We start from the raw sequence: 19,123 nt of genomic DNA, 5'->3' as shown, positions 1-19,123 counted from the left end.
GATTTACGCTACGACAGAGCTATTTTTAGATAACATAAGGAAATTGCGCTTAAATGTCACTAGAATTTTTAATTAACTTGTTTGACATTTGTTTTCATTATTTTTTGTTTAATAAATTTTGTAACTGTTAGCATTTTTGTTTTGTTATAAGATTAGGGACGTGCACTGACCGGACAGTTGATATAAGATTAGGGACGTGCACTGACCGGACAGTTGATATAAGATTAGGGACGTAGTTTAGTCTTCCCCTGTCAGGACTTACATTTAATAAAACTATTTTCCCGCCTCGCCATTTCGCATCTCGCAATTTCCCAACACCCTAATTTTTCAGCTTCGTCCGGTGAACTAAACCCCACTTCACTTTGTATAAAGTCTAAATTTTTTATGATTGCTTAATTCAAATATTTTTGTCTTTTCTGACAGTGTGTGCTTTGGAAATTAATTACAACATATTATTCTAATCTTTTTAGAATAGCTGAATATTTTAATCTGCAACAATATATGGGTTTAATCTAAAGTAGAAACCCCGCCAAGTTCATGGATGGTTTGGGTTTTAGCGATGATTTTAAACTAAATAGTACATGATGTGTGACTTTGTGTACGGATGTTGTGTCACAGGTAGGATGTTTGGGCGGCCGCCTAAATGTTGATGTCATGTGGAAACGTGACACAAACAACAAGAAATTATAAGTGATGCAAAAATCACAGGTAGTGGAAAAATACGACAGAAGTAAAAACAGTTGAAGCGATTTCTACTATGGCAAAAAGCCATTGGTCAGTAAAAGTGGACATTTGTCTAGCTAAACATGGCTTTTATCTTTTTCCACATGAACTCCACGATCTCGTAGTCGTTGCTCTGTAGGGCCACATTCTCCTTTACTTGGCTGAACGCCTCGCCAATGATGGTCAGAAACATGTTCATCAGGCCGATGTACACAATGCCAATGTAGCTGTGGGTACATGTAAAACAATGTAGCTGTGGGCACATGTAAAACAATGTAGATGTGGGCACATGTAAAACAATGTAGCTGTGGGCACATGTAAAACAATGTAGATGTGGGCACATGTAAAACAATGTAGCTGTGGGTACATGTAAAACAATGTAGCTGTGGGTACATGTAAAACAATGTAGCTGTGGGTACATGTAAAACAATGTAGCTGTGAGTACATGTAAAACAATGTAGCTGTGGGCACATGTAAAACAATGTAGATGTGGGCACATGTAAAAAAATGTAGATGTGGGCACATGTAAAACAATGTAGCTGTGGGCACATGTAAAACACTGTAGCTGTGGGTACATCTAAAACAATGTAGCTGTGGGTACATGTAAAACAATGTAGCTGTTGGTACATGTAAAAGAATGTAGCTGTGGGTACATGTAAAACAAGGAACACAATGTAGCTGTGGGCACATGTAAAACAATGTAGCTGTGGGCACATGTAAAACAATGTAGCTGTGGGTACATGTAAAACAATGTAGCTGTGGGCACATGTAAAACAATGTAGCTGTGGGCACATGTAAAACAATGTAGCTGTGGGTACATGTAAAACAATGTAGATGTGGGCACATGTAAAACAATGTAGCTGTGGGCACATGTAAAACAATGTAGCTGTGGGTACATGTAAAACAATGTAGATGTGGGCACATGTAAAACAATGTAGCTGTGGGTACATGTAAAACAATGTAGCTGTGGGTACATGTAAAACAATGTAGCTGTGAGTACATGTAAAACAATGTAGCTGTGGGCACATGTAAAACAATGTAGCTGTGGGCACATGTAAAACAATGTAGCTGTGGGTACATGTAAAACAATGTAGATGTGGGCACATGTAAAACAATATAGCTGTGGGTACATGTAAAACAATGTAGCTGTGAGTACATGTAAAACAATGTAGCTGTGGGTACATGTAAAACAATGGAGCAGTGGGTACATGTAAAACAAGGAACACAATGTAGATGTGGGCACATGTAAAACAATGTAGCTGTGGGCACATGTAAAACAATAAACACAATGTAGCTGTGGGCACATGTAAAACAATGTAGATGTGGGCACATGTAAAACAATGTAGCTGTGGGCACATGTAAAACAATAAACACAATGTAGCTGTGGGCACATGTAAAACAATGTAGATGTGGGCACATGTAAAACAATGTAGCTGTGGGCACATGTAAAACAATGTAGCTATGGGCACATGTAGAAAATGTAGCTGTTGGCACATGTAAAACAATGTAGATGTGGGCACATGTAAAACAATGTAGCTGTGGGCACATGTAAAACAATGTAGCTGTGGGTACATGTAAAACAAGGAACACTATGTAACTGTGGGCACATGTAAAACAATGTAGCTTTGGGCACATGTAAAACAATGTAGCTGTGGGTACATGTAAAACAATGTAGCTGTGGGCACATGTAACACACCATATACTGACCTGAAAACAAATATAGGTCCCCAGAATGGCTGTGCTGCTGTTATTTCGCCGTAGTCAAAACTGCCCAGTGCGAAAGCGAACATGGACTCAGCCGTGGTGGCCACGTTCTGGTAGGTGGCCAAATTGTTGCTGAACAGCAGAAAGCCAGTTGCCGTGAAGGCGAAGAAGTAGAGGAAGAATGTAATGGAGAAATATTTGAGGTCTTTTGTCGCTAGCTTGACCTGTGTGGTGAGGAGACAGGAGATGACGTCATGTCACAATAAACACAAATAACCATCTGAGCCTGTCTAACAGTTGAACTGAATCCTCCCACTGTTGAACCTAAACCTCTCACAGTTGACCTTTACAGTGGCGTAGCGAGGTCGGGTGTCACCCGGTGCGGCATTTAATGGTGTCACCCCCCAGAGGCGTAGCGACCCTTCCCGGGGGCAAACTTTCAAATTTTCGATTTGCACCCCCCCCCCCTCAAACTTTCAATTTGCACCCCCCCCCCTCAAACTTTCGATTTGCACCCCCCCTCACGTTTTTCTCTATATATTTTGCTATTTTTTGCCTTGGTGTCATCCCCCTAAATGGTGTCACCCGGTGCGGTCCGCACCCCCCGCCCCCCCTCGCTACGCCCCTGGACCCTCTCACAGTTGACCTTTACCCTCTCACAGTTGACCTTTACCCTCTCACCGTTGACCTTTACCCTCTCACAGTTGACATTTACCCTCTCACAGTTGACCTTTACCCTCTCACCGTTGACCTTTACCCTCTCACCGTTCACCTTTACCCTCTCACAGTTGACCTTTACCCTCTCACAGTTGACCTTCACCCTCTCACCGTTGAGCCCAACATGCCCATCTTCTTGTTAAACTGGAGCAACTTAAGGAACTGGATGGTTGCCATGAAGACGACGCCGGACATGACGTAGCCGTACAGGTCGTCATATAAAGCGATCGAGTTGAAGTTGACGAAACCATCTGAAACAGACAAGCGTATCTGCAGCTAGGGAGGTTAAGTTAGTCATACATCAATGTATTGCGTTATCTGCAGCTAGGGAGGTTAAGTTAGTCATACATCAGTGTATTGCGTTATCTGCAGCTAGGGAGGTTAAGTTCGTCATACATCAGTGTATTGCGTTATCTGCAGCTAGGGAGGTTAAGTTAGTCATACATCACTGCATTGCGTTAGCTGCAGCTAGAGAGGTTAAGTTAGTCATACATCACACCATTGCGTTATCTGCAGCTAGAGAGGTTAAGTTAGTAATACATCACTGCGTTGCGTTAGCTGCAGCTAGAGAGGTTAAGTTAGTCATACATCAATGTATTGCGTTAGCTGCAGCTAGAGAGGTTAAGTTAGTCATACATCAATGTATTGCGTTAGCTGCAGCTAGAGAGGTTAAGTTAGTCATACATCAATGTATTGCGTTAGCTGCAGCTAGAGAGGTTAAGTTAGTCATACATCAGTGCATTGCGTTAGCTGCAGCTAGAGAGGTTAAGTTAGTCATACATCAATGTATTGCGTTAGCTGCAGCTAGAGAGGTTAAGTTAGTCATACATCAATGCATTGCGTTAGCTGCAGCTAGAGAGGTTAAGTTAGTCATACATTACTGCGTTTCATTGGAGCTATTAAATCACACCTAAACATTGAATTTGATGGAGGAAATGTTTTGGGTCATTGGGGCGGATGGATCGAATTGCATTTAATTATACAGTCCTTTTTTTGGCGCAGGAGGTTTTACTTAACCACAGCCATAAAATGACGTGAACATTTCTACTGCATTTGCTAATACACCCAGACAGATGCGGATACAAAATATTAAATATTACTAGACTACCCTTTATTCTTGACTAAACGTGTTTTTCAAGGGGGGAGGGGAGGAGGGGTCATCCATAAATGAATTGACGTTTTTGACGATTGTTATCTTTCCCCTTCCCTTCCCACAGTCAAACATCATCAAACGCCAAAACCCACATTCAAAAACTCAGAACATTTTGCAATTTTTTCGCCATGGTGTCACCGCCTAGATGGTGTCACCCGGTGCGGTCCGCACCCCAAGCCACGCCCCAGCCACGCCCTCGCTACGCCTCTGGTAAAAATAATAAATAAATCATGTGACGTCACTGTAAATAAAGTAATTGTTCTGAACTTTTGTAATTAAAGTGGTATTTCTACAAATGAATATATCAATAAACTAATTAACGTCTTTAAATGAATTTGTGATTAACAGTTTGGTAAAAAGAACATTAATCTCAGAGGCGTAACGATGGGGGGGGGGGGGCAGGGGGGTACATTTTTCCCCGGGCGCCGACCTTAGGGGGCGCCAAAATGGGTTTTAAAAACAAATTAAAATGTCATTTTTGCATTATAAATAGTTTGAGAGGGGTACAAATCAAAAGTTTTAGGGGGGGGGGGGTGCAAATCGAAAGTTTGAGGGGGGGGGGGGGTGCAAATCCAAAGTTTGCTCCCGAGAGGGGGGGCACCAAATTGAAAGTTTGTCCCCGGGAAAGGTCGCTACGCCTCTGATAATCTCCACATAAATACGTATTATACAGCTGTACACATAGTGTAGATGCTCTCATGTAACCCGACAAAAAAAAATACAAACTTGTAAATAAACTTGTGTTTTAATAGTATAATAGAAGATAGATAGATAGATTCGATACACTAGCAGGCTAAGTTGATAAAAGACTTACATTTAGACAGGGGTGCAGACATTCTTACAGAAGACTTACAGACATGCACAGTTATAGATAGATCTACAGAGAGATATTTAGAATGGAGGCATGCAGATCGACATAAGACAGACAAGAGACAGACACTCAGAGAGACATGAGACAGACACTCAGACAGACATGAGACAGACACTCAGACAGACATGAGACAGACACTCAGACAGACATGAGACAGACACTCAGAGAGACATGAGACAGACACACAGACATACATGAGACAGACACTCAGAGAGACATAAGACAGACATAAGACAGACATGAGACAGACACAGAGAGACATGAGACAGACACTCAGACAGACATGAGACAGACACTCAGACAGACATGAGACAGACACTCAGACAGACATGAGACAGACACTCAGACAGACATGAGACAGACACTCAGAGAGAGATAAGACAGACATAAGACAGACACAGAGAGACATGAGACAGACACTCAGACAGACATGAGACAGACACTCAGAGAGACATAAGACAGACATAAGACAGACATGAGACAGACACAGAGAGACATGAGACAGACACTCAGACAGACATGAGACAGACACTCAGACAGACATGAGACAGACACTCAGACAGACATGAGACAGACACTCAGACAGACATGAGACAGACACTCAGAGAGACATAAGACAGACATAAGACAGACATGAGACAGACACAGAGAGACATGAGACAGACACTCAGAAAGACACGAGACAGACATTAGACAGACACGAGACAGACACTCAGACAGACACGAGACAGACACGAGACAGACATTAGACAGACATGAGACAGACACTCAGACAGACACGAGACAGTCACTCAGACAGTCATGAGACAGACACTCAGACAGACACGAGACAGACACGAGACAGACACTCAGACAGACACGAGACAGACATGAGACAGACACTCAGAGAGACATGAGACAGACACGAGACAGACACTCAGACAGACACGAGACAGACATGAGACAGACACTCAGACAGACATGAGACAGACACGAGACAGACATGAGACAGACACGAGACAGACATGAGACAGACACTAACCAGACTTCCTGTTGTGTAGGGCAGCCATGGCGACGTCTGTCAGGATGTGTTTCATGGCGTACAGCCCAATGGAGGTTAGAGCCAGACACAGCAGGACGAATTCCAGAAGGTTCCAGAAGTCCATAAAATAACTCAGTCTTTTAGCCCGTACCTTCTTGACACATTGGACGAAGAAAACCAAGGTCAAAATGGCAAAGAGGACCTCCATGATGAGCACTATCAGACCAAATCCTCCAATGTAGCTCATCAGTCGAAACACCTGCAATTAGAGCACCGCAAACTGCTTCAACGTCCAAAGACTAAATTGACAAACTAAATGCAGATCAATTGACTTGAAGTAATCAAGTCTATAAATGATGTTAAAATATAAAATTTGATCAACAAGAGGACAGTTGAAAAGTTTAGGATGTACAACGGGAAGGTTTTAAAAGTCTCTGTAAGACCTGCCTTTATGTCGCCTTTTGTAACGGCTGTACCCACAGGCAGGAACTCGACCAGGGCTGTGACTGAGGTGAAGAGGTTCGAGTTGGCGTTGTACACCGTGAACTCGAGGAAGATGGCTTTGGTGTTCAGGTCCAACCAATCCTGGGCCCGCGCCAAGTCTATGATGACCTTAGTGCGGCTGTACTGGCGCTTGGCCAAGATGACGTAACCCCCGCCCTTGTAGGTGGCAATATTTCCAACATAGGGCGCAGTTTTCAGCTTGATTGAGTTCTGGTACACCTACAGTTTTACAAAATATTTTTAGACTTCTGATGCAAATAAGGCATACAAGATGTTAGATCTAAAGCATTCTGATGCAATCTGACATTAAATTAGACGTAATTGATGCCTAATTAATTTTTAATGAATTAATGAAGTGCTATTAACTTACAAACGGGGATATGCTATTAACTTACAAACGGGATGTGCTAATAAATTACAAACGTGATGTGCTAGTTACTTCCAAACGGGGATGTGCTATTAACTTACAAACGGGGATGTGCTATTAACTTACAAACGGGATGTGCTATAAACTTACAAACGGGGATGTGCTATTAACTTACAAACGGGATGTGCTATTAACTTACAAACGGGGATGTGCTATTAACTTACAAACGGGGATGTGCTATTAACTTACAAACGGGGATGTGCTATTAACTTACAAACGGGGATGTGATATTAACTTACAAACGGGGATGTGCTATTAACTTACAAACGGGATGTGCTATTAACTTACAAACGGGGATGTGCTATTAACTTACAAACGGGGATGTGCTATTAACTTACAAACGGGGATGTGCTATTAACTTACAAACGGGGATGTGATATTAACTTACAAACGGGGATGTGCTATTAACTTACAAACGGGGATGTGCTATTAACTTACAAACGGGGATGTGCTATAAACTTACAAACGGGGATGTGCTATTAACTTACAAACGGGGATGTGCTATCCTTTAGCTGCTTTGCCTCTGATTCTGGCGGCTGGACCCAGAAGGGGAGGTAAGGAGCTGTGTCGTCATCAATCCAGTTGTATTCGCCGCGACAGTGGTGGATTATTGCCCTTAGATGCGGATCTATCGTGCATGTATCTGGAGATTAAGATAGAGTTTTGAAACACTTTCCTCATGTAACAATACCTAGAACCAAAAGTGATCACTGACTGCTTGTAATAGACTCTAACAAAGTTAAAACGTGAATCGATTGAGCCTTTTTTCAGAGGAAAACATTGGGTTGTGGAAACCAATTTGGTTCACTTATCTCATGAAGTAAAAATCTAATGACGTGTACCCAATTAAGGACAGGTAACTCAATTTTAGAGATGACAAGCTACATGATGGATTTTAACGCAAACAGATTTTGCTCATGAAATAACTTCTTTTCGAAGATATGGCTAAAAAGTGGGAAATCTTCTTCTTCTTCGTTCTTAATTTTAGTGTTGGAGGGATCCCCTCCAGCACAATTAAGTATACGTGTCAACTGGTTATGCGCCATTGAGGCCATTGACTCCGATTTCAGCCCGCTTTTCTTTTTACTTTCTAGTATATACGAAATATAGAGAAAGTCTGGTAATCGTGCAAAAAAAAAAAAATCGAGATTTTTGCAAATCTCGACGTTTTACACCTCACTGATACGGAAAAACATAATTTTGCAATATTGTCCGTATGTCAGAAAAAATAAAAAATAAATAAAAAAAAATGCAAAAAAAAAAAAAAAAAGTAATTTTAGATTAGTGTCATCTTACTAAAGCCGTAAGCGTCAAATTAAAAGCCTAGGCTCTCCCTCATGGAAAATATATTTCCTTTCATACGGGGTCCATTGATAGGTCTATGTTCCATAACATAATATGAGAACTATGATCAATTATCATCATCGAGAACCCAGGCTTTATTTTTTCGCCGTACCAGATAATAGGTTTAGCAAAGTTAAACCAAACTCTTTTCAATTTTTACTTTCTCGTATACAAAGAAAAGAGAAAGTATTGTAATTGTGCGGGAAAAAAATCGGGATTTTTGCAAATATCGACCTTTTACACCTCCCTGAGTCGGAAAAACAGTTTTGCAATCTTGTCCGTATGTCTGTGAGTGTGTATGTGTATGTGTGTGTCTGTGTGTGTGAGTCTGTAAACACGATAACTTGAGTAACGTTACAGCTACGTTTATGAAATTTCATATATAAGTATTAGATCAAATTTGTAGATCTGTATCAACTTTTCAACGATTTCCGGTAATCGAAAGTTGAACTTACTCCACTTTCAATTTTTCAAAAGCGTATAACATGAGTACTGTTTCAGATAGATGAACGAAATTTCATATATAAGTACAAGATACACTTTTCGGCCTTCTTTCAAATTTTGAGTAATTTCCATTAAACGGAAGTAAGAATTTACGCTATTTACGATTTGTCAATAAACGCATGTGAATTTATAAAGTACTAATAATGTTCCGCACTATTATACACAGATTGTTCGGCGTTCACTTGGTGCGCAATTCTTTTTTCTACGAGATTCTATTCTATTTTAAAAAGTTTAAGTAATTAAAAATTGATTAAAAATCACGTCTATATCCCGAGTAGCCATCCCCCGTTGTGTTGTATACGAATATTCGAGAAAGTTTAAGGGAGCTTACTCCCGCTCTATTTGATCAGTTGTTTGTTGTTTTGCTTCAAGTGTTGTATAAGACCTTTTAAAAAATGAAGATTAAAATATAGCATTGGGGTTTATTTAAAGTAGAAATTTGTATCCATGTATTCAAATGCGAGAACCAGAGCCTTAAGATTACCATTTTTAATTCTGAGTTGTCTTATCCTGGCCACGCCCACCCGTCTGTTCTCCATGTCGGCCACACAAGCTGCGTCCTGCCAGAAGCGGACGTCGGTACCGTCAGCGTAGTGAAGGGCGTAGAGTGCCGGCAGGAAGGTGCCGTCCAGCCAGTCCCAGAAGTCGGGGACTGTCGTGATCTGGAACACACGGCTTCATTAGGTCAAACACACACGGCTTCATTAGGTCAAACACACACGGCTTCATTAGGTCAAACACACACGGCTTCATTAGGTCAAACACACACGGCTTCATTAGGTCAAGAACACACGGCTTCATTAGGTCAAGAACACACGGCTTCATTCGGTCAAGAACCTTCAACCTGATGAACATACCCCCACCCCCACCCTACCCTCTCACTTTCCTGTTACACGTGTAGAAACGTTTGGTTAGATCAATAGCACACACAGCATTGAGCAGATACACCATTCCACCACTCCACCATTCCACCACTCCACCATTCCACCACTACACCACTCCACCACTACACCATTCCACCACTACACCATTCCACCACTACACCATTCCACCACTCCACTATTCCACCACAACACCATTCCACCACTACACCATTCAACCACTACACCATTCCACCACTACACCATTCCACCACCACTCCACCATTCCACCACCACTACACCATTCCACCACACCATTCCACCACTTCACCATTCCACCACCACTACACCATTCCACCACCACTACACCATTCCACCACTACACCACTACACCATTCCACCACTACACCATTCCAACACTACACCATTCCACCACTACACCATTCCACCACTACACCACTCCACCATTCCACCACTACACCATTCCACCACCACTACACCATTCCACCACCACTACACCATTCCACCACTACACCACTCCACCACTACACCATTCCACCACTACACCACTACACCATTCCACCACTACACCATTCCACCACTACACCATTCCACCACTACACCATTCCAACACTACACCATTCCACCACTACACCATTCCACCACTACACCACTCCACCATTCCACCACTACACCATTCCACCACCACTACACCATTCCACCACTACACCACTCCACCACTCCACCATTCCACCATTCCACCACTACACCACTCCAACACTACACCATTCCACCACTACACCATTCCACCACTACAACATTCCACCACTACACCATTCCACCACTACACCACTACACCATTCCACCACTCCACCACTACACCATTCCACCACTACACCATTCCACCACTACACCATTCCAACACTACACCACTCCACCATTCCACCACTACACCATTCCACCACCACTCCACCATTCCACCACTCCACCATTCCACCACTACACCATTCCACCACTACACCTTTCCACCACTACACCATTCCACCACTACACCATTCCACCACTACACCATTCCACCACTACACCATTCCACCACTACACCATTCCACCACTACACCATTCCACCACTACACCATTTCACCACTCAACCATTCCACCACTACACCGTCCCACCACTGCCACATTTACTAGCTGAAAAATACGATTACAGCTGGATTCCCGAACAAAGGGAACTAACTTCATCAAAGCCAGCCAGCATGTTGTTTCGGATCGTGTTTCCCATGGTGTACGACTGTGGGTCACGCTCTTGATAGGACAAGAAGAAGAGGATGCCGAGGAAAATTGTGTAGATGAGAATCTCTTTCAGCACCGCCTCCATCTTGAGTTCCATCATCCGGTTCTCGCGAGATTTGGCGAGCTCTTCTGGGTCTGGCGGCTGGAACTCCGTGTTGTCGCTTCGACGCTGCAAAATTATTTCTAGCGAACAAATAGTTCACCGTTAGTTAAATACTCAACGTGTCACCTATTTAAACGTTCAACCTGTCACACACACGATGAAATGACTCACGTGACAGGCTGGTCTCGTCCCTTGTGTTGAGGTTCTTATCTCTCTGGGCTAGGACGCTGGTGATGTCTTCGTCCAGCTCCTCCTCGTCAAACTCTGGTTTCTTGAGGACACACGCGATAAACGCCACCAACAGGAGCACCTACAGGACGGCAACATTAAACACATGTGCCACTAACCATAGCACCCAAATAATGGCACTGAACACATTAAACACATGAGCCACCAATAGAAGCACCTACAGGAAGGCAGTGAGCACAATAAACACAACTGTACCTTTATTGGTTGAACTATGATTACAGACTGGACGAAGGAAAGCAGGAAAGCTGTCAGCCATTGGTTGGCCTTCTCTCTGCCCCATTGCATGCTGTAAAGGATTGTAAAAAACCCCGACGCCACGATGCTAAAGAAGCAAACTGATGGAGAAACGAATGGGTTGAACGTAATAATGATCAAGTGCTAGAAGGACAGTCTATATTGACCTACTGCTACAAACAACGAGCCCACTAACCCACCAACCCGCCAGCCCACTATGCCACCACCCCACCACCCCACTAAGCCACCATCCCACTAAGCCACCATCCCACTAAGCCACCATCCCACTAAGCCACCAACCCGCCAACCCACTAAGCCACCACCCCACTAACCCACCAGCCCACTAAGCCACCATCCCACTAAGCCACCAACCCACTAAGCCACCACCCCACTAACCCACCAACCCGCCAGCCCACTAAGCCACCATCCCACTAAGCCACCAACCCACTAAGCCACCAACCCACCACCCCACTAAGCCACCATCCCACTAAGCCACCATCCCACTAAGCCACCAACCCGCCAACCCACTAAGCCACCACCCCACTAAGCCACCAACCCGCCAACCCACTAAGCCACCACCCCACTAAGCCACCAACCCACTAAGCCACCAACCCGCCAACCCACTAAGCCACCACCCCACCACCCCACTAAGCCACCAACCCGCCAACCCACTAAGCCACCAACCCACTAAGCCACCAACCCGCCAACCCACTAAGCCACCAGCCCACTAAGCCACCAACCCACTAAGCCACCAACCCACCAACCCACTAAGCCATCAACCCACTAAGCCACCAACCCACTAAGCCACCAGCCCACCAACCCGCCAACCCACTATGCCACCAACCCGCCAGCCCACTAAGCCACCAACCCACTAAGCCACCAACCCACTAAGCCACCAGCCCACCAACCCACTAAGCCACCAACCCACTAAGCCACCAACCCATTAAGCCACCAACCCACTAAGTCACCAACCCACTAAGCCACCAACCCACTAAGCCACCAACCCACTAAGCCACCAACCCACTAAGCCACCAACCCACCAACCCACTAAGCCACCAACCCACTAAGCCACCAACCCACCAACCCACTAAGCCACCAACCCACTAAGCCACCAACCCACTAAGCCACCAACCCACCAACCCACTAAGCCACCAACCCACCAACCCACTAAGCCACCAACCCACTAAGCCACCAACCCACTAAGCCACCAACCCACCAACCCACTAAGCCACCAGCCCACCAAGCCACCAACCCACTAAGCCACCAACCCACTAAGCCACCAACCCACTAAGCCAACAACCCACCAACCCACCAACCCACTAAGCCACCAACCCACTAAGCCACCAACCCACTAAGCCACCAACCCGCCAACCCACTAAGCCACCAACCCACTAAGCCACCAACCCACTAAGCCACCAACCCACTAAGCCACCAACCCACTAAGCCACCAACCCACCAACCCACTAAGCCACCAACCCACTAAGCCACCAACCCACTAAGCCACCAACCCACCAACCCACTAAGCCACCAGCCCACCAAGCCACCAACCCACTAAGCCACCAACCCACTAAGCCACCAACCCACTAAGCCAACAACCCACCAACCCACCAACCCACTAAGCCACCAACCCACTAAGCCACCAACCCACTAAGCCACCAACCCGCCAACCCACTAAGCCACCAACCCACTAAGCCACCAACCCACTAAGCCACCAACCCACTAAGCCACCAACCCACTAAGCCACCAACCCACTAAGCCACCAACCCGCCAACCCACTAAGCCACCACCCACTAAGCCTAACGAACAATGAGCACCTACGTGTCCAGGCTATGTAGATGCACCAGTGTGGCAGAGACCAGCTCTTCTTCTTCTTGGCTTTGAAAATGTTGTCCACGCCCTCGTCCATGGGCTCGGCGTCTGTGTATTTGTTTTTCTTGTGTGCCGTCAGGATCCCTGTGATGCTCTCTTTCAACTTGCTTAGCCTGACAAATTTTAGGGTCACATTTTGTCATATCTTTCAACTGACTTAGCCTGATATATATATATATATATATATATATATATATATATATATATATATATATACATATATATATATATATATATATATATATATATATATATATATGGAGTGCGTGCGTGTGTGTGTGTGTGTGTGTGTACGGAGTATTGAGGAAGTATTGTAATCATGCTAAAAATCGAAATCGTTGTACATCTCCCTGAGTCGGAAAAACATAGTTTTGCATTTTTGTCCGTTTGTCTCTGCGCATGTGTGTGTATGTGTATATGTCTGTGAACACGATAGTTTGAGTACCGTTACAGCTAGGTTGATCAAATTTCATATATAAGTGTCATATAAAATGTGTAGTTCTGTGTCAACTTTTTCAGCGATTTCCAGTAAACGGAAGTGGAACTTACAGTTCTTTAGGTTTTTCAAAAACCTATAACTTGAGTATTGTTTCGGATAGATAAACGAAATTTCACAAATAAGTAAAAGAATCTAATTCTCTGCCTTCTGTTAAATTTTGAGTAATTTATTTTGACCGGAAGTGGTACTTTACGCTATTTCCAGTTGTTCAAAAAAGCATACAAATTTATACTAATATTCCGCACTATTATGCACACATTGTTTGCTATCCACTTGGTGCGCATTTTTTTTTCAACGAGATTCTATTCTAATTTAAAAAGTTAAAGTAATTTTAAAAACTTTAAATTACGCGGAAAAAATTCATAAAAAACGTTTAATAACAAGGTTTTCTGTAATAGTGCACTAAGAAGTAGAAAATAAATGATTTTCTTTAAATATATAATAATAATTTATTTTCTACTTTTTAGTGCACTATTACATAAAAGCTTGTTATTAAAAAAAAATTTAAATAAAATATTCCTTCCTTTAAGTGTTTTTAAATTTACAATAGAGTTGCATGACTAAAAACTATTGCGCACCTAATGAGCGTAATGAGTGCCAAAGGACTAAATGATAATAATTTTTAGACACAATTAAAATTTTTGTGAAGGGTGATACATTTTCTTTAATTTTTTTTTATTGCACATGCCGTCAATTAAAAACACTATACGTTTGAAAAATGAAATTTGTTTTATAATACTTTCAATATTAATTTTTTATGTCATTAATTTAGACGATGAGCACTTTAGATATATAACACTATAGCGATGAAGTTTTTCTTATATTCCTTTGTAATCACAGAATTCAACTTTATTTTATATATTAGATTTGATTTCTTTCAGATATAAGAAATAGCCTAAATTACCCAAAATTTGACAGAAAACAGAGAATTAGATCTTTTACTTACTTACATGTGAAACTGTTTGTCTATCAGAGAAACAGTACTCAAAGATACAAAGCAACATTCGATATAATTCTTATATATGAAATTTGATCAACCTAGCTGTAACGGTACTCAAGTTATCGTGTTCACAGACATACACACATACGTACACACAGACATACCGACAAAATTGCAGCATTTTCCTACTCATGGAGGTGTAAAACGTCGAGCTTTGAGAGAATCTCGAATTCGATTCTTTTGCACGATTACAATACTTCCTCTGTACTTCGTATACGAGAAAGTAAAAAAGCATAAAAACGTGTTAACAACAAGCTTTTTGTAATAATGCATAAATGATAAAATAAATTATTTTCTTTAAATAAATATTTATGCACGACTATTTAAATAACTATCAAGAAAAGCTGTGTATAGAAGAATTTCTGAGCAGATCCATACACACACACACACAAACACACACGCACATAAAGGTCACCTGCTTTGTTTTGGCCTTGACCCCCACAGCATGGAGGTCGATGTGATATTTCTCCACCTGAACTTTTGACTGTCCTTGACTGTGGCCTGATTTAACTGAGCTATGGCATTTTTCTTTGGCCGGCACTTCCTGAAGAAGGTCATCATCACAAAGCTGGGAGGGAACACGATGATGGTGCTGGCAAAACTGATGAAAAACTGGCGGGGAACAACATGAAAATATTCACACGATTTATCAAATGGGTGAACTCAAACAACATGAAAACATTTCACACGATTTATCAAATGGGTGAACTAACAAATGTATCAAATCTTAGTGGAGTAAAAAATCCGCTAGAGAAGGTTGAGCTCGCTAGGCTATTGAGGAAACTGGACACAAATATTTCTAAGTAAGACTCATGAAGTAAGACTTAGAAGTAAGACTCATGAAGTAAGACTTAGAAGTAAGACTCATGAAGTAAGACTCATGAAGTAAGACTTAGAAGTAAGACTCATGAAGTAAGACTCATGAAGTAAGACTCATGAAGTAAGACTCATGAAGTAAGACTTAGAAATAAGACTCAGGAACTCCACAGAATTAAAAAAGTGTTGGAGACTTGATATCACCTAGGGTAGAGTTGTTGAAAAACAAAATACAAATTATGAAAAAGAGTTACTAATTAATTTTTTTTAAATACCAAAGGACAGAAACAAAAATCCAGATGTAAACGGCCTCTGCTCTACTGCCTCTGCTCAACTGGCAGTTAAAAAAGCGAAGAAGTGGAGCTAGAGCTAAATTCAATCATTGCGTCGTTCCTATCAGCAGAGGCGTAGATGGGGGGGGGGGGGGGGGGGTGGGCGGCCGCCCCGGGTTCCGACTCCTAGAGGTTAGGGTTGGGGCGCCAAAAGGGGTAGAAAAAAATTAAAAGCTCATTTTAAGCTGCAATTTATAATTTTTAAAGAGTCAAACTTGAACAATTTTAAGTGAACAAATTTTAAAATCTCAGTTTACATATTGTATAGTTTTAGTTCCGGTTATAGGTATATTTGTTATGATGCTATATACCATTATAGGTATATATGTTATGATGGCATATACCATTATAGGTATATTTGTTATGATGCTATATACCTTTATAGGTATATTTGTTATGATGCTATATACCATTATAGGTATATTTGTTATGATGCTATATACCATTATAGGTATATTTGTTATGATGCTATATACCATTATAGGTATATTTGTTATGATGCTATATACCATTATAGGTATATTTGTTATGATGCTATATACCATTATAGGTATATTTGTTATGATGCTATATACCATTATAGGTATATTTGTTATGATGTTATATACCATATTGGAAGTAAATTGGCTAATGAGAAATTTGTTTACAAAAGAGTAACAAATATTTTTTAATATGTTTGGAATTTTTTTTCGAAATATTTTGCTTTATACATACGCCTACAATTATATGCGGCATTAATGCTAACGAAACATAATTACTTTTGTAAAATAGTTTGACGGCTGTATGCCTAAAAGGTTGTTTTTTTTTTTTGGGGCGAATGTTTTGTTTCTCTCCCTTAGTTTCGGTTATACAGCTGCCTATTCACAGTTGTACTGTCCACACTGACAAAATCCGATCGTGAATCTTATGAGTCGGGTGTGTGTCTTGACCTCCGCCGAAGCTCTGAGACTTACTTACCAAGCGTCTTGGGTTCGATCGAACACAAATTAAGCAGAGGCGTAGCTAGGGGGCAGCAGGGCCGCCCCGGGCGCCGACCCTAAGGGGGTGCCAAAAAAGGTTAAAAATATAATTTTAAAGCTGATGATTTTATGCTGCAGTTTTGAATTATAAACAGTCTAAGTTAAGAAATGTAATTGCTACAAGCCTTGACATATTGATTTAACTGTTTTATACCTTGATTGTGTAACGGTAAAACAAATACCTTAAGAAATAGTGAACAGCAAAAACAGCTTTCCAGCTTTTCCTAGATGGGGGGGGGCACTTTTTCGCGACCGAAATCGGAAGAATTTACACTAGATTGGTGAGTCGATAAACATTACCACTTATAAAAGAAACCAATTGTATTGAAACGTATTGATTGTTCAAACCATAAAAAAATGTGGTGACTTTTATCAAAATGGTGAAAGGGGGTGGGTGCTTTTTCGCTTAAAAAACGCAATGATTTTTACTGCATTGTTAAGTAGAATACCTTTATCACTTAGAAAAGAACAACTGCAAGAAAACTGCAAGACCAATATTTTAGTTATATGTAAGCTATTATTACGAATGTTTTTCTATTATATTGAAAAGCGTGATTTCAAAAACTTTCATTATGCTGTAATACTTAAGCATTTATGATGACAATATATTTAATTTTGCTTCTAGACAACATATTTTTGAAAAAAAAACGAATAGTGTTAAGCTACTTTATAACATTCTAAAGTAATTATTGATTTCTTTTGATATTTGTAATTCAATTTGTAGACATATACATAGTTAAATATATTTTATACATATGTCTGAATTAATATCCCAGAAATCATTATGTCAAATTGTTTTTTTTACAAGGATGAAAAAACAGATTGTGTTGCGTTCATTGTTTTCGGTTGTATTGTGAGTATATTATTTTTGTTTAGAATGATAAATTGTTTTGTTTTGTCGGCCTACATTGTCTTTATTTCTTCAGAGTAATACTTTCAATTTATTTTACATCATTGCGATATATATATATATATATATATATATATATATATATATATATATATATATATATATATATATATATATATATATATACATATATGGGGGGGGCAAACTGAAAGTTCGCCCCTCGCTCGGGTAGGGGTTGCTACGCCTCTGCCTATCAGTGGTGTATGCAGAATAGTTTGTGGTGTGTGTGTATGTGTATGTATAAGAGGTCGTCCATAAATGACGTCACACTCGTAGGGGGGGGGAGGGGGGTCCGTAATTTGTAACGATTTGTGATCAGGGGGAGGGGGGGGGGAGATTTAGATGGTGCAACGTCACACTTTTGCATTATAAAAAAGCAATGTTAGAAAACGAATTTTAGACATTATTTCGCGTTTTAAAAAGCTGTTTTAATAAACTGTAATAGGAATTGATTAAAAGACTCTATTTTGACAGAGTTCAGACAAGATTTTGGAAAAATATCGGTTTAATAAAAAATTCAACTGCAATTTTGAGGGGGGGGGGGGCTGTAGGCTGAGGTGTGACGTCATTTTAGGGGGGGGGTCTGGCTTTTTGTGACGATGTGTGACGGAGGGGAGGGGGAGGTAAAAATCGTCAAAAAAAGTGTGACGTCATTTATGGATGACCCCTAAATGTATGTATGTATGTATGTGTGTTTATGTTACCTGCGCAAGTGTAAAGGAGAATGGTCCAAGTTTAATGGCTTCCACGTTCTGTTGGGCTGTGTCCCCTCTAAACCACATGGCGTTGGTGATCATGGTGAGAAACAGCAAAGACATGCAGCATGACAGACGCTGGACCTGTCAAGAGATAGCAACATGTGGACTTTTGGAGAAAGCTCATCAGGTCACGTCGTGTGACGTCATTTAAAAATGGCGGTATACCCGCGTGAAGTTGCTCCGGGTCGGCCTTGAGAAGACGGACACCCACAG

General features: G+C 41.5%; 1 protein-coding gene across 1 annotated transcript in view; it reads right to left on the bottom strand.

Moving 5' to 3' along the window:
- Nucleotides 1–213: 213 nt before the first annotated feature.
- Nucleotides 214–19,123, bottom strand: part of LOC131950297 (polycystin-1-like protein 2) — a 42,113-nt gene continuing 23,203 nt past the window's right edge. Inside the window, exons 11-24 of the mRNA XM_059312403.1 lie at nt 19,076–19,123; nt 18,857–18,991; nt 15,491–15,687; nt 13,526–13,689; nt 11,669–11,808; nt 11,396–11,534; nt 11,066–11,304; nt 9,453–9,630; nt 7,609–7,763; nt 6,637–6,912; nt 6,190–6,448; nt 3,256–3,395; nt 2,431–2,651; nt 214–950 (exon numbers count right to left, since the gene is read on the bottom strand). The exon at nt 19,076–19,123 is cut by the window's right edge and continues 148 nt beyond it. Coding sequence (XP_059168386.1) covers nt 797–950; nt 2,431–2,651; nt 3,256–3,395; nt 6,190–6,448; nt 6,637–6,912; nt 7,609–7,763; nt 9,453–9,630; nt 11,066–11,304; nt 11,396–11,534; nt 11,669–11,808; nt 13,526–13,689; nt 15,491–15,687; nt 18,857–18,991; nt 19,076–19,123 — 2,445 coding nt within the window. The 3' untranslated portion in view covers nt 214–796. The remainder of the gene's footprint in view (nt 951–2,430; nt 2,652–3,255; nt 3,396–6,189; nt 6,449–6,636; nt 6,913–7,608; nt 7,764–9,452; nt 9,631–11,065; nt 11,305–11,395; nt 11,535–11,668; nt 11,809–13,525; nt 13,690–15,490; nt 15,688–18,856; nt 18,992–19,075) is intronic.

Source organism: Physella acuta, unplaced genomic scaffold (assembly GCF_028476545.2).
Source record: "Physella acuta isolate Inbredline_101_S28 unplaced genomic scaffold, ASM2847654v3 ptg000750l, whole genome shotgun sequence".
Classification (NCBI taxonomy): domain Eukaryota; kingdom Metazoa; phylum Mollusca; class Gastropoda; family Physidae; genus Physella; species Physella acuta.
This window is presented reverse-complemented; position numbering and strand designations above follow the sequence as displayed.